This window comes from Thunnus albacares, chromosome 8 (assembly GCF_914725855.1).
Source record: "Thunnus albacares chromosome 8, fThuAlb1.1, whole genome shotgun sequence".
In the NCBI taxonomy this organism is placed as follows: domain Eukaryota; kingdom Metazoa; phylum Chordata; class Actinopteri; order Scombriformes; family Scombridae; genus Thunnus; species Thunnus albacares.
Window position 1 is genome coordinate 33,730,321 of NC_058113.1, and position 27,043 is coordinate 33,757,363.

Here is a 27,043-nt window from a genome sequence, read left to right on the forward strand (position 1 = left end):
CATCTGTCGTTGCCTGGCAGCTTTTTTGGGACAGAATTCCAGGTATCGAGAAATTTGTAAGCCCATTCATCCCAGCTTTCTATTGCTTTCTTATGCCAGGATCAGACCAAGCAATATGAGCTAGGCATGAGATGAGTGTGGATGTGACAATTATTCGTGCGATTTGAAATAGTGGAAGACAGCTGACGCAGCATCTAAGACGCCTCACAATGTCCCTGTCTCAAAAAAGAATACTGTGCCAGAATATTTTTGTCTTCTCTCACTTAGTTGGACAGTTTCTTGGTTCCTTGGTGTTGACCCAATTGGACCAAAGAGGAATGATGTTGTTAGCACAACTGGAAGGTTATTCACCAGTTGATGCCTGGCACTTCCTTTTAGATCTTACTTATGTACCTTATGACTTATGTTCCTCTTGCAAGTTGTGTTTTTTTTTAAACTTTATTTTTACTGATATTTTCAGACAAAAGAAATGGGTTTACATGGACAACATAATACTTTAATTAACTCTGTCTTGTAGACTGTTTTTTCTAGTAATTTACATATTGATCATATTAAAGTAAAGGTACAGTAAAGGTCCATTTCTCCATACAGCTTATTTCCTGCTTTGATTACACAGATTGCTGTCTTGCATGCAGCCAAAAGTATTTTAAAGAGAATTTATATTTATCACACTGCCTCCAGCTTTCATTTTGTTTCAGACAACCCCTCGTTGTAGGGGTCCAACATGTAGTCTGACATGTTTCTGGACTAAGTAACAGCAAGAATAATCGCCAAAACTGACACAGTGACCATCTTGGAAAGCAAAAATATTGTGTACTCTTATCCTTTTATTAATCTAATCTAATCTAATCTGTTAACAGTGGTATCTGTTTTGTTCACCCTCTGCCTCCATCCTAATCCATGCTGTGGTTAAAAAAAATAGTTCAATGGAGTGAACAATAAACCAGGATGAAGGGTGCACCAAGTGTCCCATGCGGGAGGTATATGACCACCTTAAATCTCAGGCGGATGTTAAATCTCTTCTTGTGATACATGTCTGGAAAGTTATAGAGCTATTAAAGGAATGAAACTGGGTTATTCATCTGTCAGTAAGAAATAGCTCACAAAACTTCACATCTGAGATTTTTCCAAAGTTAAAAATTGGAAAGTGGGTAAATAATTTGAAATATACACAGACTGACTGTGGATAAACAGTTGCAAACTACATTTTCAAAGGTGCATTCCAGTTATTGATTTTAATAATAATGATAGTATAGTTCTTAAAATGTTTTCACCTCCAGTCGGAGTGGTCTCATTTTTCTCTTCTTCGAAAACACCCCTCAAAGTAGGAGCAATGTTGGAAAAAGAATAGTATAAATAAGGAGAAGTGGATATGAAACTCATTTCTGATCTCATTGCACCAACGTTTATCCCCACCACAGTCACTCCTTCTGATTTGATCGTACGTGTCCCGTTATACACAGGATCATCTGAGTCTTTTCCACTCACAACAACCAGGAATTGTCGGTAGCCCTGGTCTGCCCGGCTTCCTCTCTCACTGGTGAAAAACTCAGTGCTGGCTTGCTGCAATGCTTTGCCCAGGTTCCGTGGCTCGTTGGGTTGCAATCTCTGCTGGCGGAAACGCCTGACAAAGCTCAGGGTCTGCTCTTTGGTTTGGTAACTGTTAAGATGAAATTCAACCTTGATTTCTTGACCATACTGGGCCAAACCAAGGCGGTAAGCAGAGGCTCCGATGTTCAGTTGATTGGTCAGTCGGACGAGCATAGCCCTGACTTGCTGGAAATCTCCTTGACTCAAGCCACTGTCCACCAGGACGACAATGTCTGCAAACTTTTCTGCCAAGGCTGAAAGAAAACAAACAAACAAAAAAACAATTAGGAACAACAATATTAGAACTCATGAATGTCTCATTATTGTCACATATTAAAACAAACATGACTGTTTATTATATCTCAATAAAAAAAGAAAGAAGAAGGTCATTGAAAACCTGTAAACAGACAGTTGTGTAAGAGATAAATAAGTAATAGTTCAAAACAAAAAAACAACTCCCCCCACAATGTCAGCATGGTGATTTTATGAAATAGCTACATTTCACATCAGACATTTCACACTTGAAATATGTGTGTGAAATGCCTGAATTGATTTTTTGTTTTGAACTATTACTAAAACCCCAAAGCAGGCAGTAATCCTTATTCCTAAGTGTTGCTATCAGACTTTTTCAGTGTCAGAGGGTCTAAATGACGCTGCAGAGAGCTCACTTCTCAGCCAAGGAGTCATATCTGTGGAAAATGTGCTTTCCCACACTAAACTTGCATAACAGTAAGTTCAATTAAGTTTGTCCCTGTTTCCCAAACAACATCTGTCTCTTAATTCTGCATGTTTTGGCTGACGCTGCATAAATGCTGGCTGACCTCAAACATCACTGGAACCAGAGCATGTAGCCTGAAATGTTATGTGGAAAAAGATATGCTTTTGAGGAATCACAGTAAAGAGGTAATTAATTTGAAATACTGCATAATGTCCTCAGACAGTGAGACTTGGTAACATAATCCCAAATTAACATAAAGCAAAGTACTGGAACTGCACTGCACTGCCAAAAAAGTTAGAGGGATGCTTCAGCCTGTGAAAACAGCTGTATAATGTCCTCTGTAGACTACACTGTCCTCCCCTAGTAATAAAAAACGCAGAGTGAGTCAATAGTTTTAAGAGGCTTTTAAAAACTCACCTGTTTCGTAAACACTTTATCTCATAATGTGTTATTGCTCTCTGTGTGGCTTTCACTGTTTTTATTGTTGTATCTGACTTCTGTGTAGTTTTTATGGTTTTATTGTTTTTATATTGATATTACGTGTTGTTAAACTTTTTATTTATTCATTTATTTTTTTCTTTTTACTCTATTTTATTTCTCTCAGTTGTTTGCATTGTGCAGCACCTTGTAACTCTTGTTTTGAAAGGCGCTTTATAAATAAAGTTTACTTACTTGCTTACTTACACATTTATAACAGAAAATCTGTCTGACAAACCAGAGGCATGAAATACATTTGTGTTTACCAGGTAGAGAAGGTCCAACAGAAAGATGCTACTGTGTTGCATTATGGGAAATGTAGGATCCAGTGTTTTTTGACACATACATGGTACCAAAGATCAGGATATATTGACCTGTGCTATTTTGATTTTGACCTTTCTTTTCATCTCTTGCAAACTCTTTATAGAAGTACAATGCTATTTCTGGAGTAACTGAGGCTCTTTGTTTCCAGTTTTAACTGCAAATAAATGAAACATTTTTATTTTTGTTAGTTTAAACAGATTTTAAGTGTAGCTCACTGGCACACAACTGTCAATTGTGTGAAGCCACACAACAGCAAAACACCTCGTACTCTAGCTGGAATGAGAGCTGCAATTATTATACTTCCCTTTTTGCTGTTCAGTGCAATTTAATTAAAATAAAAAAAAACAAACAAAAAACTGTAGCGGCCTGGTAGCCGAATGGTTACTGTGCATGCCACATAACTGTCCCTGGTTAGACCTTTGTCTGCCACTTCACTAACTCACTCTCAGCTCCTGTGCATCTCCGCCCAATAGACATTTAAGGTATTTGTTTCACTGTGATCAGTATTTTCAGATTATACTGCAATATAAACAACTCTATAAGGATGTTTCCTGTAATTCTTTGCCTTACTATCAGTGGTGGAAGAAATACTCAGATCCTTTATTTAAGTAAAAGTATCAAAACAGCATTGTAAAAACACAAGTATTATGAGCTTGATGTAGTTAAAGTATTGCAGTAAAAGTAGTGGTTTGGTCCCTCTGACTGATATATTATTATATATGACATCATTAGATTATTAATAGTGAAGCATCAGTGTTAGAGCAGCATGTTACTGTTGTAGCTGCTGGAGGTGGAGCTAGTTTACACTACTTTATATACAGTTAGCTAGTTTAGTCCACTGGTTCCCAACCTAGGGGTTGGGGCCCCTCCAAAGGGTCAGCAGATAAATCTGAGGGGTCGTGAGATGATTAATGGGAGAGGAAAGAAGAAAAAACAAAGTTCTGATACACAAATCTGTTTTCAGTTTTTGGACTTTTTCTCAAATCTTTGATTTTTGCTGAAATATTGGATCATTTGAACATTTATTGAAATGAAAGCATGTGAGAAGTTTAGTGGGAAAAATCACTATTTGGTGGAGCTGTTAACAACTCATAGACATGTGAAATGTGACCCCGACTACACACTGCTTTTTGTAAGACGTCAAAAGACAAAAAGGTTGGAAACCACTGGTTTCATCTTTAACAATGTGTTGTATTTTAAAAGCTTGTTATATTATCCATTGTGTCAAATCTTCATCTAAAAAGTAACTAAAGCTGTCAAATAAATGTAGTGGAGTAGAAAGTACAATATTTCCCTCTGAAATGTAGAAAGTAGCATCACATGGAAATAATCAAGTAAAGTACAAGAACCTCAAAATTAAGTGCAGTAGTTGAGTTAATGTACTTAGTTTCCACCACTGCCTACCTTGCCTCTGATCCTCCATGGAGACGCACACAGTTTGCAGCAGACCATCCGTCAGCCTCTGCAGAGCCTGGTAGTTATCGATGGAGAACAGGAAGCGGTCTGAAGGCTGGTTGGCAATGGACTTGAGCTGCTCTTGGTTTGCTTGTCCCACCCCAATGCCAAACACAATGACTCCATAACGTCTCAGTTCCTGGGCGGGCCCTGTCACATCATCTGTGGAGTCCCCATCTGTGATGACCACAGCGATCTGAGGCACTCGCTTACGGGTGGACTGTTTGAAATAATTCTCCAGGAGGAAGTCGATGGCCATGCCTGTTTGCGTGCCTCCTGTCATGTAGGGAAAATTGTCAACTTGATCCAGCAGGGAACTCTTGTCCATGTGATCCTGCAGCAGGAACTCCTTCTGAGGTCTGTCACTGTACTGCGCCAAACCGATCCGAACTTTGTCAGGGCCGATGTCGAGGCCTGAGATCACGCTCCGGAGAAACCCTCGGACCTCCTGAAAGTTACTGCTGCCGATGCTGGAGGAGCCGTCGACCAGGAAGACGATGTCGGCCACGGTGGCTTCGGCACATTCTGAACAGGAGGAAGAAGAAAGTCAGCGTGTGGAGCAACAGGTGGAGGAACATTTAATGTGTGTGTGTTTGTACCCACGAGAAGATACAGAGTGAGTCCATGTTGCTGATATTCTAATGCAACATAAAACCTTGACAGTAAAAAAAACTGTGGTTGAACTGGTCACCTCTATACAAAAGGAGGGCAAAATAATGAACACCTGCATCATTTAGATTATTCAGTTCAACTGAAACTTTTAAAAAACTTTGACGTCACTTTTTAAAATTCTATTAATTCTATCTATTTTTGTTGATATTATTTCTGTTGTTAGCTTAATACTTTTAATGTGAGGCACTTTTTCACATCACATCTTTTGAAAAGTATGATAAAAAATTGATTTAATTACCACTTTTAGGCTGAATTAACATCTCCCTGCCAACAAAACCTGAGCTCTAAAAGCTTCAATCAGCAACAATAATGAAATATTACGCATTAAAGTTTGCTGTTGATCTTGGAAACTTGACAATTTCAAATCAATATGACCAAAAGCTCCAGAACAGATACTAAATGGACCTAAGGTATGATTGTTCTGTAAACAATGGTTATTGATGTTATTTTTTTTTCAGTCAAGTATTTTCATAATCGATTAGTCTGCCAATTATTTTATCAAATTAATCTATTAATCGTTTAGTCTATTGTCAGAAAACATTGAAAAATGGCAGATATAATTTCCAACAGCTCAGGGAGATGTATTAAAATGTCTAATTTTGTCCGACCAGTAATCCAAAACCCATATACTTTGAGTTAACTAACTGATTAATCGACACTTGGCTCAAACATTCCTCGGATGTGAGTACCACTGGGGTCAGATCAATGAATCACCACAAGCTGTGTGGAATGACACATATTACCTTTAGACAACTGCAGGAATTGACGTTTGGCTTCCTCTACAGTTGTGCACAGCGTCTGGACGATGCTCTGAGAGATTTCCTGCAGCGCCGCAAAATCTGACACACTGTAGACATGCCGACTGTACGGCTCATTCGCTATCTCTCTCAGCTGGTCTTCATCTGCGTCTTTAATACCAATTGCATACAAAACAATTCCCTTTCTCCTCAGATCCTCGGCGTGCGACTCCACGTTATCTTGTGATTTGCCATCGGTGATCACCACGGCGATCTGCGGCACATTCTGATGCGAGCGGCTTCCAGCGGCCTCCACAAAGTGATTTTTCAGCATGAAGTCCAAGCCTAGCCCCGTCTGGGTGCCGCCCCCCATGTAAGGCAAAGTGTCGATGTACTGGAGGATGTCGGCCTTGTTCTGATGGGTGTTGAGCTTGAACTCCGTGCGTGGTTTGTTGCTGTACTGGACCAGCCCGATGCGAACATGATCAGGCCCGACGTCGAAGCTGTTGACCAGCGTGTACAGAAACCGACGGATCTGCTCGAAGTTTTTGGTGCCGATGCTATGCGACCCATCCACCAAGAAGACGATGTCGGCCACGGCCTCTTGAGTGCAGACTGAGAGGGAAGGTTGTCAAGTCACATAAAGGTCTTGCTGATAAGAAGCTGCAGGGTGCTACAGTGAAAAGCTCTGAGCACCCGTGCAGCTCTCATTTCTAAGAAAGCGTGTCAGCCAGATGTGAAGAAGGGTGATTTACAGACAGAGGTGGTGGGTTGCACCTGGTGCCAGCAGACAGTTTCTGGACAGGAGGAGGTATCTACTCCGAAAGCTCTTACCTTCAGGTTGACTCTTGCGTGTGAAAGCATGAAGAAATTGAAAAAAAGAAAGTTGTGTGGCTCACAGCTGGTGTTCATCTCCTTCTGAAAGTGCTGGTGGCGCAAACAGAAGGTCGACAAATGGCTGATCAAACCCTACCTTTCCTTTAACTTCTCCTTCTCACAATATGTTCAACATCAGTTCATCATTTCAACTCTAAACCTTTCTTGTGCCTGGCTGCACAAAACTACCCTTAATAGTTCTCATCAGATGTTTTACATTAAATACTTTGGGATGTACCTACAAACACCGAATGTTGCAATGATAACATCATATCTGGTCAGGTTAATTTTCTAAGTGTGTCTTAAAACACCAGTCAGGTGCCCATATAAACAGTGAAAGAGGTAATAATACATGATTTGTGCTGTATTCTTCAGTGAATCTCAAAGTGCTACATGCTACAGCGTTAAAAAACATACCACATAAATAAAATAACAAAATTGTAAGTGCATTATGAAGGGATCTTCTAATGATCAGTATGAACAGGAGGAATGATTACAGTAAACAGCTTTAATGTTCATTTGGACTGACCTGACTGTTGTTTTAAGACACACTTAAAAAACTGTGAACTCATCCTTTAAACATGTCTGGAGGAGAAATTCTAAGACCTAATTAGGTTTGAGAAACTTCTTTAAGTAAGGGAATCATATGAGAACTATTAAGGAAAATATGTTTTTATGTAAGAAAACAGTCAAAGCTATTTAGCCCAAAGTGAACCAATTAATGCGTCATATACATGTGCTCAGCAGCAAACACATTCCTGTGCAGGGTTAGTACTGGTGCTCCAACAATGTTTATAATGAACATAAACTTCAAAGCATACCACACATCTGCTCTATAAGGCCTTGTGCGTGTGTGTGTGTGTGTGTGTGTGTGTGTGTGTGTGTGTGTGTGTGTATATAAATCGGTTATACAGATGCCGTGGGTTGATGTAATGTTGAGGCAGGGGTACGTTTACCATGATCCTTTATGTGCTGGTATGCAGGAAGTTAAGTCATAGCTGAATAATCATACCCACCTGTCCTCTGAGCAGCGTTGCCGTAGAAACACGCTGCTATGATGAGGCTGAGGAGAAGACCCCGCCTCCCCTCCATGCTGGAACAGCTCTCGGGTTTCTCTCTGCCTACAACACAAAGACAAAGACGACTATAAAGACAGAACAAATCTGTTTCCCATCTGGAAGAGCTCAGTGGCAGCGGGGGGACACGTTTGTTCCAGAAGGTCGTGTTACAAAGACTGCATACATTTACAGACATAATAACAGGCCACGCCCACCGTGACTTTGCATTACTGGACTTCAAAACTTTTTTATTTTTCTCAGGAATAAAAACACCTCTAAGCTGTGGTGAGGCCGGCTGCATGACAAACAAGTGGAAAGTCTTGACGTTTTGTGAAATAATGCACTAAAACCTTTCGCGTGTGTGCTGGAGCAGTAGCCTGACTTTAGCATCTCTGGCTAATGGTGATACATCACAACATTTGGTGGTGAGAGAATTATTCAGATAATTTATAATTTATAAGAAGAAACAGTAATACAATCAATGCCAGCTCTGGATGTTTCCGTGCCAAGTCTCAGTTGGAGCTCCCATCAACAGCTACTAAAATCTGGCATTCTGCATTTAATTTACAGAGAGAATAAGATACTGCGTTGATATTTGAAAACCTGGACATATAAATCCAAACTATAGCGTCTGCCTGGATAGACGGCACTATAAAGAAGAGAAAAGTATGTTTGTTTTAAGTGATTTGAGTAAATTGACCCTTTAAAGAGGACATACTTTGCTGTTTGTGTATTCCTGTTATTTTTATACTGTTATGATTTTGGATGTTAAACATAGTAAAAGTTCAGAAACTTGAGATGAACGTGTGTTAAAAATCCAGGGCTTCAACCTGCTCTGAACGCTTCGTTTGCATATTAATTTATTATAATTTATTAATTTGCATATTTCTCATCTGATTCAGCTCCAACATGTACGGATGGATTTGAGAAAAGAAGGAGAACATTTTTTTTAAAATGGATATTCATTTTTATACAAGGGGTGGTTTTCATGGTAATTTAAGGTCATTTTATGGTTTAAATTAAGGGATAAATTTCATGTTATTTGTTTAAACAAACTCAAACAGATGATTCATTTTGTGTGTCAGAGTCAAAAAGGGTCACAAATCAGGGTCCACTACTGAGGAAATGGCAGAAAAATTGATAGAGAGGAGTTCATATGTAGTTGTGGATAAAAACACAGATATATAACCTCCTCCCAGCTGCTTTCAATTCAATTCAATTTCATTTATATGGCGCCAAATCATGACAAAGTTATCTCAGGGCACTTTTCACATAGAGCAGGTCTAGACCAACTCTTTAATTTACAGAGATCCAACATTCCCCCATGAGCAGCACTTGGTGAGAGCAGCTAGAAAAAACTTCCCTTTAACAGGAAGAAACCTCAAACAGAACCGGACTCTAGGTGGACGCCATCGGCCTCGACCGGCCTATCAAACCCTCTCAGTGATTTAGAAATCTGTCAGGATCTGGCAGCGTGCTCACATCTGAGGTATGAGGAGTGTGTAAAGTGGGCGTCTTCTGCAGTATCAGTAATTATTGAAGTTATGTGTCCCTGCGCACTGTCATGAACTCATCTCCTCCAAGTCACATCAGACCGCAACTGCAGCTCTGGGATTATATGGAATAAATCACCACATGAACGACGTAAAGTCTCCAATCTAGTCTGTATTACAGCAGTGTCTGCCAAGTGCATCTCATTGACAGAGAAATATCGTTGTTACGTAACAATACTGACATGCCCATATAGCAGGGGCAGGCAAATAGTGGCTAGTGGGCCAATTCTGGCCCTGCAGAAAAAATATTTGGGCCCCTGATGAAAGATTGACTTTCGTAGTTTACATCAAAACCATTACATAATTTTTCACCAATCTACTGTAGATGCCAAAATAAATACAAGGCTACTGTAAATCCCAATTATTGTAATATCACTTTGTTACAGCTAAATGAGGAGACGCATTGACACTATGGTTGCGTCATGATATTTGAACAGTGAACGGTGCTGAAATTAAGTCTAATAAACGGCTGGCAGTCGAACAAAAATGATGTGTTGATGCCATTTCCCCCCTCAGATACAGTCCTTAACACTGTTATAAATCTATTTTATTCTTAAATCAATTAAAAGAAATAAACAAAACATAAAGATCTGCCTTTCCACTGCCCAGCAATGAAAAGTCCTGGAAAAACTGTCCCATGGTTGAACCTAATTGTCATATAGTATGTGCATTGACAGTTATTATGCACTACTGGTCAAACGATTTACAACACCTCCATTTTTCCAGTTTTTACTGAAATGTAAGCAGTTCAAGCCCAGTAAATAATATTAAATGTACCATTAAGGTAAACCGCAAGAGCTAAAGAAAAAAAGAATTAGGTTGCAAAAAACTGAAAAATAATGTCAGTTTCAGAAAACCAAGTAATTGAGTTCCAGCGATGGACGCAAATGAAGCCTTTAACATTGATGCTATGGACCCCAATGAGCTGCATCCTTAATAAAGTCTCAGTTGAACCAATGCAAACGGTTCCTACAGATGTCCCAACATGTGCCGATCGCTTCATCTGTCTGTATGAAAGCGTGGAGGAGGAGGCGTGAGGGGCTCATTAACTGGAGTTTTATTTTATAGCACTTTAAAAAACACACAGTTGCAAAGTGTTTGGCCAACACAAACGAGAAATATAAACAATTAGATAAATAAAGCAAAATGAATCACATTATGAAACAGCATAATGAGAAACAGACCAAAATAGAACCAACAAAAACATACGACGGTACAACACAATGAGAAACAGACCAAACTCAACTAAACAACACATACGACGGGGATGGAGATCTATAACAAGACTTACCTATAAAGATGTTTTTTAGAAGCTGCTTAAAACAGTTTAAAGATTCAGCAAATCTGACGGATCAAGGAAGATGATTCCAGAGGTTTAAGGCTAAAACTGCAAAGGCGCAGTCACCTTTTGTCTAGCTGGGGTTGGACAATGGATTTGAGGAATGAAGAGGCTGAGAGGTGGAATGAGGAACAAGGAGATGTAACTGGGGATAAAGTCCTGCAGGACCTAAGATATTATCAACAGGACCTTGCAGTTTATTCTGTATTTCACAGGAAGCCAGCGGAGGGATGCATGGACAGGGGTCATGCAGCTAGTTCCAGTTAATAGCCTGACAGCTGCGTCTTGAACCAGCTGTAGATCAGCCTGAATGAGGCACAAGTAGAGGGAATTACAATAATTTGGACGGGAGAAAATTAAAGAGTGAAATAATAGTTTGAGATCCGTAGAAGACAAGATATATCAGATTTTTTTGATATTCAATTAAAAGAACTTCTGCTTTGTCAGGGTTCCGATGGAGGAATTAAGAGACAACCAGTCAGTGACTGGTAGCATCCTGCAGCATCCTCTGATCTATATCTAGCTGCCAGGGTTTCATTCTACCACAAGATAATGATCCAAAACAAACCTCCAGGCTTTCAGAACCACCTCCAAAGAAAAGAACAAGACGGTAAGCTTCACATCATGGAAGCAGTAGCAGTCATTGGTTTGGGATGAACTGGACAGAAGGGTGAAAGCATAGCAACCTGACAGTGAAACACATTTAACAGATTTGGAAGAACTTTCCCAACAACATTTGATTTCCATTGTAGAAAGAATGTGTGTTCAGCTGTTATATCTGCAGAAAGTGTCTCCTTCATTGTGTTAAAAACATAATTCAGATTTTGTTAAACAAAAAGATCCCATGAGTTCTTTGTTTTTTTATTATCTCCAATTGTTTATCTGTTCTTTTCTTGAATTTCAGCTTTTTCCGCTTTAAATATAAAATGATTGGTGGTTCTGAAGATGGAGGTTTTCTGGTTCAACTCAATACAGCTGCAGCCATCATCCAGTAGTCATTAGAGGAATTAAAGCTTCAATCATCCAGCCTTGGTGGCCACTTTCTGCATGTTTGATTTATTCTCATGTGTGCAAAACAAATGAAGAAAGCTGTACAAATACAAAGGAAAGAATCGTCCTGCACACCCAGTCATCTGCCTCCTTCCTCCAAAGAACTCAGTGATGTTGTGCGCTGGACTCATCTGTGCCGTCAGATTTTTGCAGCTCACAAAAGCATTCTGCCAAACTTCATAACTAGTTCAATGTGCTGACGCTTCTTCCCAACTTCATCTGGAGCTCCAGAGCAACCCTGCGGCTCGGCCGGCAAATACATTCAAACCATTTCTGCCCTCACAAGTTTCACAGAACTGAAAGCCGTCCTATCCGCTCCATCTGGACCTGCTTACTGTCTGACGGTTCCATTTCCTGTGATCTGTGGGCAGCGGACGCTGTCTGGCCACATCACAGGGCAGATGAACTCAAAAGTATTTTAAATATGATGTAAATTTTGCTCGATGATGCCGCTCACTGTGCCATCTCACTGATGTAAGGACCAGAGCTGCAGACACAGAGCAGCTTCCTGCTGCTTTTACTACCTCTCTACTCTCTCACTCTCACCACAATAAAGTCTCTGCTCTTTGTTTACATCTTTTCTTCTTCTTCATCCTTCCTGCTTGGTCCATCATATAAAGATAAAAAAAAGAGTCAGAAAGTTTCACTGAAAAAGGAAATATTACCATTTAAAACATCCTTCATAACCTTGTCTTAGACTCAAATGTGTCTCCAACTAGAGGCAGAGACACAGATACTGAAACATCACCAGCTGACAAACGTCCCATAAAAACAAGTTGCAAGTCTTTAGCCATGCTGAGGGCTCTGTGAGGCTGAAATCCTGTGGTGCAAACCACAGGATTTTTGCTAAATATAAATGGAAACACAGCTTTAGTGCTCTTACTGTGTGATCAGACAGAACACAAAGGGAATTTTAAAGGTGGCATGATTTCATACAAAGTCATTTGTAAGATGCAAATGAACAAAATTTGACACAACGGCGTCTCAACGCAAGCTGAAAGTGTTTCAACTTGAGCAAAAGATTTACAGGAGTCCTGGAGTTTTATGGATCTGTTTCATAAATGTACAGATAAAAGAGGGAAAAAGGAAAGAAACTAGAAGGAAATAACAGACAGAACCAGAGTTTCTGGTTTTTATATAATATTACATTTTACAGACAAAACGATTAATCAATTAATCACAAGAGTAATCAGCAGATTAGTTGATAATGAAAATAACGGTTAGTTGCAGCTCTACTCTGAAGGAAAACAGGATACATTGAAATGTCTGCTCCTGCTGGACCTTCTCATCAGTTGTATTTTGGTTTTTCCCAGTGTGGTTGTTTCCAACTTTAACCTTTTTATTACAAAACAACTTTTTGAAAGATGTCAGATTTGTGTTTTCTTTCCTCCTGAACACTTAGTTTTCTTCTGCTGGAAACAAAATCCACACTTTCACTCTTCAATGTTTGTGTTCAATTATCTTTTGCTGCTTCTTTTTTTTCCTCAACTTCACTCTCTCCTCCTCCTCCTCCTCCTCCTCCTCATCCTCTCTGCATTTCCAGTGAATTTCACGTCCAGTATTACACATAATTTACCATCATATTATTGAAATTTCATACTCCAGCCTGCCTGAATGGAAACAAAGAGAGTTGGGAGAAAGTGTTTTGAGTTTAAGACTTCCCAGCATGCAAATACCAGAGAATTCAAAGGAAACTGAGCTCTGATTCTTTGCCAAGTTGCAGGGGATTAAATTTGAGGGCGGCAGAACTGAAATGAATCTGATCTTCCTCCTCAAGGCCTCTGAGTGTGAAAGCAGCGCGATAAAAGTGACCAGCACATATACCGTATGAGTGCGCTTTCTTTTTAATGTGAGGGCGTTAAACATGTGTGCATGCGTGCACGGTCCTCCCTGCTCCCACAAACATGTTTAAAGCCTGTGTTTAATCACCTGCCAAATGGTTGAGGCCCTGCAAGTGGAGGAAATGGAGTTCACTCTAATGTGAAGCATGTGAAGGTAATCACAGCAGAGTGGCTGATTGAGAGGAGGGTCTCCGCATCGTTTACCCATCCAAGTGTGTTTACATGGACCTCCAAGTTTCGCTCCAACTGTATTTACATGGTCAGAGTTTGAGCAGCTCTTTCTATAGCTGGAAGGTTTGATGTTAAAGAATGAGGGGCCTCTTTGTTTAGCGCGTCAGTCTGCCTGTCCAACTGAAGTTTGGCTTACAGGAATGACCACAGAGTGTTGGGGAATTTTAAGGATTTCCTCTCACTGATACACTGATGATATTACAGTCCAGATGGTTCTCCGGATGTCGGCTGAAGACCAATATCGGTCCTTTAAAGAGGACAACTCAGACAGATTTACATCTCCTTTAAGGAGAGACAGAGACATCACCCAAGTTTGTGCAACACACTAAAACAAAACACTTTTTCAACAAATCTATTTCGAAGTAACGAGGATCAACACGCATTTTGTTTGAATTTATTCTGATGCAACCCATGCAGCGTAATCCTAAACTACGTGGCAGAGCTGACGTTTGCTGCCTCGTTGAAAGACAAACTAACTAAGGTTTTTCTGTGGTGCCAAATTCAAAACATTTCCTCAAATTACTGCTCAAATGGTTCGTTGTCATGATTATCAGCTTTCCAGTTTTCGCCATTTTGCATCAGCGAAGACAAAATAAAGACAGACGGGGACATTTCAAGATGACACATTGGATGCAAAGAAACTATTTTATGATGTTTATGACCAAAGCACCATAAATTAATAGAGAAAATTGTGAAAAAGCAGCTGATTTATCAGCGCGGCCTGAACTCTGCAGCAGGAAACTGAGTCTGAAATTTAATGTCTGAGTAAAGAAGGTTTAAAATCTGCAACTCTGGTTAATGACAGAGAGGGAGAGAGACGACAGCAGAGAGAAACACAGACAAATAAAAAACTGATTCATTACAAAAACAACCAGTTTAACTTCAGCAGCAGAAAACACTTTTTTTTACACTTCAACTCAGTATCAGGTCCCATTTAGCTGCAGATTAGATGAAGTGCAGCTCACTTAAATTTGTAGTTTTAGTAAATACCTGCTAAATTGGAAAATTGCAGTGATGCTAAACTTTTTGCCTCTTACGGTAATTTGCGACAGGCTGATAAAAATCTCCCCACAGTGTTTGTTTGCAAGCTGGAAAAAAAAAGGCCGTTCCCATCATCCATTATCATTTTGTTTTAATATTTTCTTGAGCTTCAAATATTGTCATACATGCCACAGCTCTGCATGAGAGGAAAAATGTACAAAGTCTATGTGTTCTGGGAGTTGATTTTGGATTGTGAAAGCCGCAATTTGGTTATAAGACAAAGCTTTTATCTGTAGTGGGTCCAGGTTTGTCCTGCATGGGGTCTGAAGACTTCTAAACTCTGAGGCAGTTTGACTTCTTGCTTTCTTTCTTTCTCTTTCTTTCTGTCTCAGTGTTGGAATGTCTGGGAGTGAAACCAAGACGAACCAGCTGACTGTTAGAGCTCCAGTGGGATGAAACCTCACTGCTTTATCCTTTAAACTGGCAGTAGGTGGAGTTTTTACTCTCTCATTAACAGGACGTCACATGTTTGGATGGTTTTTTTATGTTTATGATGATCAGCAACATTCTCACTAAAACACCTCTAATTAGCACGTCATTAACACTAATATTCACACTTTAAACTCTTTATCCTTCGAGAGATGTTTATCTTTAATGGCTTCTATCACCCAAATGCAAAGGTTTTGTTTCAGGAGTCCCTGTCGTACTTCTTGTCCTTGACTTTTAAAAGGAGCCACATTTTGCTACGGAGTTATTATTATAACAAAGTTCAGGAACAAGACCACGCCCCTCTCTTTCACTAAATTCAATCACCTGTGCCTCACTAATTCAATCATCCGTGCATACCTATATAAGCGTGTCTAACCCCTTTCTCTCCCGTCTCAGTTCTCACGCCCCCCCCCCCCCCCCCCCCCAACCCCATTCTTCTCCTCTCTCTCAATGGGTGTCACGGTGGCTCACAGTGGTGAGCGCTTGTGCCTCACAGCAAGAAGGTCCTGGGTTCGAACACTGGCCGTCCCAGGTCCTTTCTGTGTGGGGGTTGCATGTTCTCCCCGTGTTCGCGTGGGTTTCCGCCGGGTATTCTGGTTTCCTCCCACCATCAAAGACATGCTCGTTAGGGTTAACACTTCCACATAAGTGATTCTTCTCGTCCTATTCTAGGAACCACAGGGTGGTGACGAAGCAGAAAGCTCATCGAGACACGTGTCCCCCACTCTGAGTCTCGACCCCCAGGTTCCTAGACGCTCCAGCCTCTTTGTGGTTCCATTCGGTCCCCGGTCGTCCCAACGCTATCGACCCCCTTCATCCCTCTCCTCTACCCCATCCAGCCCACCATACACTCTCCTCATCAATCCTGAACCCTCTCGACAATCCAAATAAATCTACTTTTATACTTTTCAAATGGTCTTTGTTAGTGAATTTTGTGATTTTCTGCTATTTATACGCTGTTATGATGTCGGATGTTAAACGTGGTTAAAGTTCCAAAACTTGAGGTTAACGTACAGTAGCTGTCAAAAGTTTGGACACACTTTCTCTTTCAAGGGAATGAGAAGGTGTGTCCAAACTTCTGACTGGTACTGTATGTAGAAAATGCTGCCTGCAAGTCAAAAGTCAGGGCTTCAACCTGATCTGAACGCTTTGTTTGCAACAGTTTTTTCTACCTTGCTGATGTCGGCTCGTTGTGCATGCTCATAAACAACCGACGTTTTCCACTTTCATATTTCAGATCTGATTCAGCTCCAACATGGACGGATGGATTTGAGAAGTTGACATTTGGAGTAAAGAAGGAGAAAAAGCAGTGAAATCCTGCTACTGTTTGTTGATATATATAGATATATAAAATCATATATCAGTCACTGAACAACAATCAGGTTTTGAATGAAGGATTTGTACTTGTAATGGAGTATTTTTACATGGTTACATTGGTGCTTTTACTTAAGTAAAGGATCTGAGAACATCTTCCAGGAAGCCAATAGCTGTCGGAGCTCACAGCTGCTCTCACAGTGTTTGTCACCAGCTGTCGGCGCTGTAATTTCTTCACAGACCCACCAAGAGGCAAATCATCTCCGGAGGTTCACCAACACCCCAATTAGGACTGACCCTGGATGAGGCAGTGATTACTTCGACCTCGACAGTTAGATACACATCTTGAGAGCACATGTTTGAACAGTCCTGAGCTTCGTCTGCACGATTTAGCGATTGCTGGCTGCCATTCTGTTGGAAAATGAAGCACATCTGAGCGCCACTGATTGCAGTCATGTGTCTGTGAAGAGGCTACATGTTTAAAGGACACCGATGTCAACATATCTGTTGACCCATAAAATCAGATAAATAAAGATTAAAGTTGAGTCTGAACTAATAATCACTGAATGCTGTGTAGTATGGGACGTTATGGTGCGTTAAGTGAGGTGTAATCTGTTTAAATCATGCATATCTGACACTCTTTATATGTTCTAAACTTATTAACATTGATCGAGACTCCCAGCCTGCCTGTGAGTTTGTCTGTTTTACTACAGACTGATTCTGCTTGCTAGCTGCGGCGGGTGGAGAAATAAAATCAATGAATCATAAAAAACTCTCAATTTCTTGCTGTGAAGCTGACATGAAAACTCTTCTAGTTCAGTAAATTTCTGCTGTCAGGCGACTTCTGCTGGCAGACGGCTGAACACAGGTTGGAGTCGTTGTGGATTGAACTGATTGAATGTTTCAGCAGCGCTTATCGACACATCTCACATCTCGCTTTTTTTTTTTTTTTTTTTGAAACTCTTTATTTTGTAGCAGCGGAATGTATTATGCAGTTTACATCCAGGTAAAAGCAGTTACATGTTTCTCTGCCATCCAGACTTAAAGAATTTTATACAATTTGGGAGAGGTGAAGTGTGTACATAAGAGTCTATGCGGGAGAGAGGTGATGTAGGCGTTCTCAGTCTGTGGTAGGGAGAGTGTGAGCAGTGTCTTAGTTGGTGGTGGAGGGAGAGGGTATGAGTCCCAATGTGTGGCGGGGAAAAGGTGCATGGTGGTAGAGAGAGAGGGTGTGTCATTCCTTCAGGGTCATTCCGAAAATAAAACAACATCAAAGTGTCACTTATTCACTGCCTCCACAAAATCTGGCCATAAAGGTTTTACATATTTGACCCACTTGGCCCAAAATTTAATGAATACATTTTTCTGACGGCGAAGATATAAATGTCATTTACTATATCTATCCACTCCTGTGTTGTGGGAGGTTCAGGAAGCAACCATTGCCTTGTGAGCGCTTTTTTACCAGCGGATATTAAAATACCAAATAAATATTCATCAGGTTGTCTTACCTGGAAATCACATCTCGCTTTTGATGTGGTTTCCCAGTTAGACAACAGTGTTCTTCCAACTTTGTATTTTTTCCCGTTCCTGTTCCAACATGACAAAGCTCCTGTGAACAAAGATGGCTCCATAAAGAAACGGTTTTCCCAGTTTGGTGTGGAAGAACTTGTCTGGCCTGCACATCCAACACCTTTGGGATGAACTGGAACACCGACTGCGGGCCGGGCCTCATCACCCAACATCAGTGTTGGACCTCACCGAGGCATTGAATTATAAAAATCTAGACTACAACCACTGCACCAGATGCAGTTGGTACATGTGGTGTTTTGTTGGCATGTTGCTCAGTGCCATTACTTCAGTTCATTCTGGATCGGTTTTTGTGCTGAAGTGAAAACTACATCCAACTGGCACACAGTGTTGGAGCGATTAGAGATACATGAGCCACCAGCTAGGTGGCTAATCTGGCCAACCAGAACAGAGTGGGCTCATCAGGAGGCGGGCCTTAACAAGACAGGAGCTAAAACAGCCTGTTTCGGACAGAGGCTGAACTGAGGGGCTGCATAAAGGACCAGTAGAAGATAAATAAGGAGTTTTTAACTGGAAATCATGCAAAGATATTCCAGTAGAGCCCCAGAATATAAATATAGAGCTGGAGATGAGCAGAATATGTCCTTGTTATAAATACCCCCAAGCCTCAGGGTTTTGAGAAAAAAAAAAGAAAAAAAAAACTTTAATCCTGTATGTGTGAACAGGAAGCAAATCTCAGCAACCTGGCTCAGAGATCTGGTGGAAAGCCTGAAACTTTTTCACATTTTGACTTGTCACAGCAGGACATCAATGGGGTCCAAGTTGTAAACCATACTAGCACACAAACATGCACAATAGCTGGAACACATGCCAAAATGTCATCTGTGAAAAAGGTCTGTCACATGGGCGTTATCTTCGGGTGTTCACATACTTTTGGCTCTATAGTGTATCTTGTCTTGTAAAAAACCTCCTTAAAACAGACATTTAATCGTATTCCACTAACAAGAAGGTGAGAAGGCAAATTTATTTTTAATTGGTTTATTCTTGCACTTCTGAACATGACTGACAAGGTCAAAAAATCTAAGTTTATAACTTATCTTGCAGCAGTGACATGATGAAGGTCAGTCAGAGTGCAGAATTCATCAGGCTGTGTAAGTCAATACTGCTGCAAAGCACTAACATGTGTTGGTCCTGTCTCAGTGTTTGGAGAAAAAAAAAACACACACAAAGTTTGAATGCCTGAACTTCAGCTGCATACTGTGATGTCGCTGTCAAACATCAAGGACACCCAGGCTCCCTCAGGCCCCCTGGGCCCCTGGATATGGCCCCCGGTGCTTTACAGAACACTTACGCTGTGGATATTCTTCCCTCCTCCCCCCCTCCCCCTATTTAATGTTAGTGATTGCACTGTTTGAAAGGCAGATGTTTGTGCTCTTGCTAATCTAAACACAAGAATTTGTTATTTCAATGTATAGTGCTCATGTTTGGACCAGGTGATAGAAAACAGCCACGACTCCAAACTCAAAACCCGGATAGGAATTTGAAGTTATGCAACAAATCAAGATCTGCTCACGAAGAAGTGGAGAAGGATTTTTATAGAAAAGTATGTTGAAAAAAAATAATTAATCACTGTGGATGTTTGTAATTTGTGAGGTCATATATGGATAAAACATGTTTAAGGAATGTCGATGTTGTGTTAAACAGGAAAGATCTTCAGTGTGTCAGTTTATTTAAGTCCTAAAACAATACTGCATCAATGTCTAGCATCTCATTTAGATTGTCCAATGTTTTTTTGAACTGCACCAGAGAGCAGCATGTGTGCATCGAGCTGGCAGCTGAAACTAACCTACAAAAAGGTCTTGACCTCTTGACCTCGATCCAAGATGGTGAGAACGTAGAGTATATCTTCAGGAACATTTCATATCATTTATGACAGAAGAACGTTGACAATATTAATTTATTGGATGGTAGGAAATCTTCTTAGAGACTTATAAGGTGGAATAAAACAGTGTTATGCAGGTGCAAAGAAAGTTTGAACAAGAAAGGTCTCTTCCATTAAAGTGAATACAAACTGTGTCAAATTTCTTAGTCATCGCGAGCTGTTGCGCTGCTCAGCTACGGAGCGATTGCTGCTGGAAGATTATAAAGAAGACAACCATTTAATTCAGTTGTATTTCTGTAATACAGCTCCCGTCTCTCACAGTGTGACATGCAATAAATGTACCCGATCGGTGTTGTTACACAGTCTCAAGGCGCCTTCAGCTGGTGTGTTAATGTTATGAGTTAACAGCCAGACACTGATGGTTAGTTGAGCAGCTAGCTGGCTAGCATGCTGATGTCACTGAAGCACACAGACAACCAGATGATCAGAATAATGTGTTCACGGCGAGAAACAGATCAATAACTAACCGTGTGTGTGTTTAAATCTAATGAGATGGAGATGTGGTTAGTTTAGAGAAACAACCAGCTGTTCATGGAGGACTACCAACATGGCTGCCAGAGCACATGAAAACCATCAGATTCAAGCTCCATTCAGTTTAACTGCCTGATAGCTCCATCTTGTTAAAAATGTTGAGACTTCCCACATTAAATCGACCAAATTACTCTTAAAGTGGATTTAAAACGGACAAATTTTTATGGAGCTTGAAAAGAGAGCAATCATAGCTTTTAAAGGAAAGACAATGAAAACTACTATGCTCAGATCTATAAAAGCCTCTATTCTAATTGGACAGAAGAGTAAATCAAACAATGGAAATGAGCCGGTCTGTCCCCTCATTAGCATGTTCTCATTGAGCATGCACCACTATTTTCTAACTCAGCCTTGCAGAAGAAGAAAACAAGCCAAATCTCTGCTAACTGGAAATACTTGTGGTTTCCCAGTTCACAGTGTGCACCTTTGGGCTTTCAGTAAAAATCTTATGATGTCAGTCACCACAGAAAACGAGCAGAACAAATTACGGTCTGCTGTTCATGTAGAGAAGGCAGAGGAATGACTTCATGTGGCCCTGGCAGGTTACTGCAGCCAGAAACACCAACATATCTGCAGCTGTTTATAAAAACGTCTTGACTGTCACTGCTTAATCCAGAGAGGATCACAGTTTGATCCTCTGTTTGACGCTGCCTACAAAGTGAAGATGATTTAAGGGTGAAAGAGCTGCTCTCCAATGCTGAGCACACACACCAAAGGGCTCTCACAATCTTAGCAACACATCAACAGTATTTAGCGGCTTGGTTTTCCAGGCACACACTGCATGTGTAAGGTTAGTTAATCACATTCTTTCACTAGTTGTTAGAGCTGCAATGATTAACTGATTATTGCAATGGAGTAGGTGGCGCTTTGCAGAGCTCTTCAGAACATTTTGTCATTTAAGTATTATTTTGGCATAATATAAACAAAAAATTCCCGTAGTCTTATATCCAACTTGCTTCCTAACTCAAGGAAAAAAGAAACCATGGCCGGTAAAAACTCCAAAGGTCGTAATACTAACACTGCAGCGTCCAGGCCTGTCGGGACCAACCAGGGCCTCTATTGGCCCAGGTGACCCTGCTCCAGCACCTCCAACAGCTGCAAGACAGACTGATATCATGGCCTTTAAGAATGAAGTGCTGCCATTGCTGCAAGCAGATTTTGTAACTATTTGAGGATGTGCTTGGAAGTGAAATGTCTGCTATTAAATTAGAGATACAAGCTGCCAAAACAGAATTCTCTAACTTTAAAGCTGCTATAAAGAAACAAGGTGACAGTGATGGAAAACACCTTGGAAGGGATTGAAAAGGGACTTTCTGGATGTTCATATGATGTCACAGTTTTACAGTGCACAGTGCAACAGCTGCAGCTGGCTGCCTTTGAGGAAAAATGTGAGGACTTGAAAGGAAGAGCCAGATGCAATAATATCTGAATAGTTGGTGCACCAGGTGCAGCACAACTGCAGTCTCCACGATGCTAAAAGAAGCTTTCCAGCTCAAAAAAAGCCGGACAGAAGGCACCAGACCTCACAACCACCACCGAAACAAGGGTCCCCATCCTAGAACCATGTTGGCCCATCTTCAGTACTTCCATGACTGCTCCAACATCCTGCGCCTTGCCAGAGAACAGAGCCGAGTGAAGGTGAATGATACAGCTAGAGTCGCCCATGCACGAGCAACATACAACGGCTTCAGACAGCTGGTGCGTGGGATCGAGGGACTTCATTTACTACTACTTCACCTGGCACAACTTCATATCACTGTCAATGGAGTGAAGAAGATTTTTACCTCACCAGATGAAGCCCAGAAATACATCACACAAGACATTACTAAACAAGCAACTGCTGCCTGTTAATGACTGCCTCTCATGGAACGAGGTTATCTATCCAAACTGACTTGACATAATCTTAAACCAGCCTCAGTAAGTATTGTGCCGATGTCAAGTTACTGTCGGTAGAAACCTGTTAACGTACACTATTTACATTATACAGTCTACATCATTTAGATGCAACTTGCGGATGTGTTTAAGTTTCAATCATGAAAAATTAAAATAAGTTAGAGAAATTTCCCCCTGTCCTGTCCTCTCTTAAAGAAGATATTGATGGTTTGGATCCGTTACTCTTATCTCTGGCTGGTAGAATTAACACTATAAAGATGAACATATCGACCACATTTCTTTATATGTTTCACTGTATACCAGACTTCTTTTTCTTCCAGACTTCTCCCAAGAAAGAAAGCTTTCTCCAGCTTTTGGAATAAAAAGGATCCACGTATATGGAAAACTATACTACATAGACCTTTCAGTTCTACAATTGGGCAGCAAATATCAAAATGATTTCCTATTGGACTAAAGGCTGTATCATACTGGCTACTTCTAGAGAGAGACTCTTGTAAGAACACCTCATTATTTGCCTTATTATGCTCTAGTCTGCCATATTCAGAGCCTATTAACAAATATACTTCCAACCCAGTTGTTATTCATTCTTTAAAAGTATGGAAACAACTCAGACAACCCTTTGAGATCTGTAGATTCTCAATACTCATCCTCGTTGTAAAGAACTGAGTTTTCCTGCCATCTTTGACAGATGCTCATTTAAGAAGAAAACATCCAAATTCTCTGATTCCAGCTTCTTAAATGTGAATATTTTCTGGTTTATTTAGTCTCTATGACAGTAAACTGAATATCTTTGAGTTGTGGACAAAACAAGACATTTGGGCTTTTTGGGAAACAGTTACCAAACCAACTAATCGATTAATTAAGAAAATAATCGTTAGTTGCAGTCCTGGCCTTCGGTTCTGAAACGGACCCGACCTGAACAGGAATACATTTATTTCCGAAACAATTGTTTGATAAATCTATTATTAATCAGTTTTTAATAATCAATAAATCATTTAAGGTTATTTACGGAGCAAAAATAATAAACATTTTCTGGTTCTTAGTTCTTTTTTGCTGATAGATTTTATGCTTTTCTCTTTGGCTTTTGGACTGTTGATCGTACAAAACAAGACATTTGAAAATGTCACCCTGAGAAAGTATGATGGACACGTCACTCTTTTCTGACCCTTAATAGACTAAAGGGTTAGCTGATTAATAGTAATAATAATTGACAGATTAATTGATCATGATAGTAATTGTTAGTTGCAGCCCTAAATGAGACTATACATTTTAAAATAACTGCAAGACAGACAAGATTACCCAGGGAGACCATGAGATGTGGAAAATATTTGCGTTTTTGAGTGCATCATATAGAAAAGTGTTCCTAATATTTTGTCCACCCTATTAACAAACATGAGGGACACTTTTCAATATATTGCACTGCAGTACACCATCACCCACTACACCTCAATAATAAACATCAAGTAGAATTATCACCTTTCTGACAACGTCGACAAAAACTGAAAGTAGAAGTTTTGTAAAAGTAGAATTTATGGCAGAGCTGTTGTGTTGGACTGCATTAGATTGTACATGTGTTCCTAATAAAGGGCTCGCTGAGAGTATATTTATTTTTCTTAGGAATAACTGGATATTTTCACCAATTCAGGCCTCAAAAAACAAAAGAAGGAAGGAATCTGAGAGGGAAACTTTCTCCTTCTGACTCTTGATCAACTGCTTGCAGGTCAGTTGTGATCAAGAGTCTCTTTGCACAACTAAAAATCATTTGGTGTCTGCTTTGCTTTCTAATTGTGGAAGTCTCTGTTTACTGTCTTCAGATTTATTTATAGTATTTGCCACCATGTTTGGAGCTGAACTGGGCCAAAACACCAACATGTATCCTGATCTTTCCATGTGAAATTCACTGCAGAATAACTACTGCTCTCTCTGTCACCGCGTATTTAATGTGAAACAGGACTAAATATGAAGCCATCCTTGATTTGTTTAGTCTAGATTTCAATCAGTCTGGACCCCATGAAGCTGCTAATAATTGATGAAAGGAATTTAGACTATGACATGCTGCTACAGGTTTTAAAGACTGTAATTTTGTTCACATGTTCTCTGCAGCTTTTGCTTGTTTGCCTTCTTGGTCAAATCTCCCATGAAAACAAAGAATGATGAATAAAGAATGCAGGCAAAGCTAAGCGGTTCTCAAAGGGGAAGAATGAAGGACAAATACAGAAACTTTTTGCATATAATGTGACAACTACAATAGATAGTCATGAAAAATTGTTGAGCAAAGGATTCAAAATTTGAAGTCAGGGTGGCAGGAAATTCCTCATTATGTAATTCCTCAGCAGATAAAGAAAAACAGGAAAAACATCCGGGAGAAAGTTGGGGCTGAAGCTAATTTTGTAATTACCTTTAGTCACAGCTTGAGGACAACAACACCTTAAAGGACGGGTTCACAATTTTTCCCATTGCGCCTCCATATGAACAGTGAAAGAGGTTTTCCTCACTGTAATCATTCCTCCTGTTAATACTGGATATTAAAAGATCCTTCAAATGTGCTTTCAATGTACAGATGGGTGGAAAAACTGGTCCCAGTCTGAATGCTTTACCCCTACAGTGAGGTTATCTGGTGGCTCTGTTATGCTGTGGGAGGCATTTTGCTGGCATGGTTTGGGTTCACCATCATCATCAAAACACCAAATGAGGGAGTATCTTTTTGAAGAACAGTGTTGATCCTTTCAGAAGAGTTCAGAGACTGTAGAATCAAAGCCAAGGCTTGAGGAACACCATTCTGTTGATGTGAAGCTTATATTCAGCTTCAGCAGTCTGAGTTAGTCATATCAAGTGGATATCTGACACATTTACAGTCTTTTTAGCATCAAATTCCCTCTTTGTGTTTCCTCGGACAGTGTTTCCCTGTTGAGCTGCAGGTGGAAGTACAGTAACAAAAAGAGGGACTTTGGCACTAAAAAGACTGTGACGTTGAAAGATATCTACTTGATTTGACTCATTTGGACGCTGAAGCTTCATATTAGCTTCACATAAACTTTGAAATACATTTTTGCACAGAAGGAGGACTGTGGATTTTGTCCTCCATCACTTCCATTGTAAGGTCATTATGAAGGGATCTTGTAATGGTCAGTATGAACAGGAGGAATGATTACAGCAAGAAACAGGTTTAATGTTCATTTGGGCTCCTGACTGTTGGTTTATGACACACTTGAAAAATTGTGAACCCGTCCTTCAAAGAACCACATGTGCAGTCTGTTTTTTTAATGGAAAAGGCCTCAGTGGGAATCAGTCCGCTACCCCAGAGAACCTCAAGGTGAAACCTCAACACAAAACATTTTTAACATTCAGGAACTGTAATATTTAATGTCCTTATTTGACTATCACAGAGTGGACGGAGTGATCTCCACCACCAGCTTCAGTTACACATAAATTCCACTTTAAGCTCTTAAAACTCACAAAACGTCCCACAGTGACCGTAGCCAGGAGATATTAATCTTCCACAGGCCAGATTAAAGCACAAAAGAAGCAGAAAAGTAACACCCAAGTGCGTTCTGTGACCTTTTCATTAAACACAGGTTTTACAGCTGATTTGTTGAATGTACTTTATGTTTTATGATACAGCGAAAACCTGCTGCAGTGACGAATTCACAAACTCAAGACACTAGAAATGGAACGTGAACCTAAACAACTGTCAGACTTTTACAACCACACAGCTGTTTGACTGTTAGTGGAAGAAATGATCGTGTGTTACCTGTCAGAGATTCAGCGTCTGGCTCAAAGACACTTCAGCAAGATGACAGGAAGTCCAGAGAGTCGGATGAACCTGGAGGAGGAAGTAAAGACGTTATTATTGACAGAGAAGTAATCAAACTACTGCTTTTATTACTACTATTACAACAACTACTACTACTTTTACTACTACTACTACAACTGCTGCTACCACTGCTACTACTAAACTATTAACACTAGAACTACTACTGCTTTTACCATTTCTACTACTACTACTACTAATCCTCACTAAGACCAAGAAAGTGGTTCACATCACTCCAGTTCTCCTGATCTTTACACTGGCTTCCTGTCTGTCAAAGAGCTGCTGCTGGTTTATAAAGTCCTGAATGGTTTATGGCCACATACAACACATTTCTGATCTGCTGCTACCATCCAGACCTCTCAGGTGGTCTGGGATCAGGTCTGCTTTCTGTTTCCAGAGTCAAAACTAAACATGGAGAAGCAGCGTTCAGTTTTTATGCTCCACATATCTGGAGAAAACTCCCAGAAAACTGCAGGTCTGCTGCAACTCTCGGTTCCTTTAAATCACAGCTGAAGACTTTTCTGTTTGCCGCCTTTTATTGAACCAAATTTGAGGCTTTTGATTAATATCTTACACTACTCCTGTTTTATGTCTTATTCTATTTTAGTTTATTTTTATTTCCAATCTAACACTTTTT

At 40.2% G+C, this 27,043-nt stretch overlaps 1 protein-coding gene across 7 annotated transcripts in view; it reads right to left on the reverse strand.

The window, feature by feature from the left end:
- col6a4a (collagen, type VI, alpha 4a) overlaps positions 1-27,043 on the reverse strand; it is an 81,852-nt gene that overhangs the window by 46,534 nt on the left and 8,275 nt on the right. For 6 of the 7 annotated variants that reach the window (XM_044358946.1, XM_044358948.1, XM_044358950.1 and 3 more), the window contains exons 2-6: positions 26,347-26,418; positions 7,866-7,970; positions 5,980-6,588; positions 4,514-5,089; positions 1,275-1,844 (exon numbers count right to left, since the gene is read on the reverse strand). In XM_044358946.1, the coding sequence (XP_044214881.1) occupies positions 1,275-1,844; positions 4,514-5,089; positions 5,980-6,588; positions 7,866-7,941 (1,831 nt within the window). In that variant the 5' untranslated portion in view covers positions 7,942-7,970; positions 26,347-26,418. The remainder of the gene's footprint in view (positions 1-1,274; positions 1,845-4,513; positions 5,090-5,979; positions 6,589-7,865; positions 7,971-26,346; positions 26,419-27,043) is intronic. The other variant, XM_044358951.1, reaches the window with a different exon arrangement.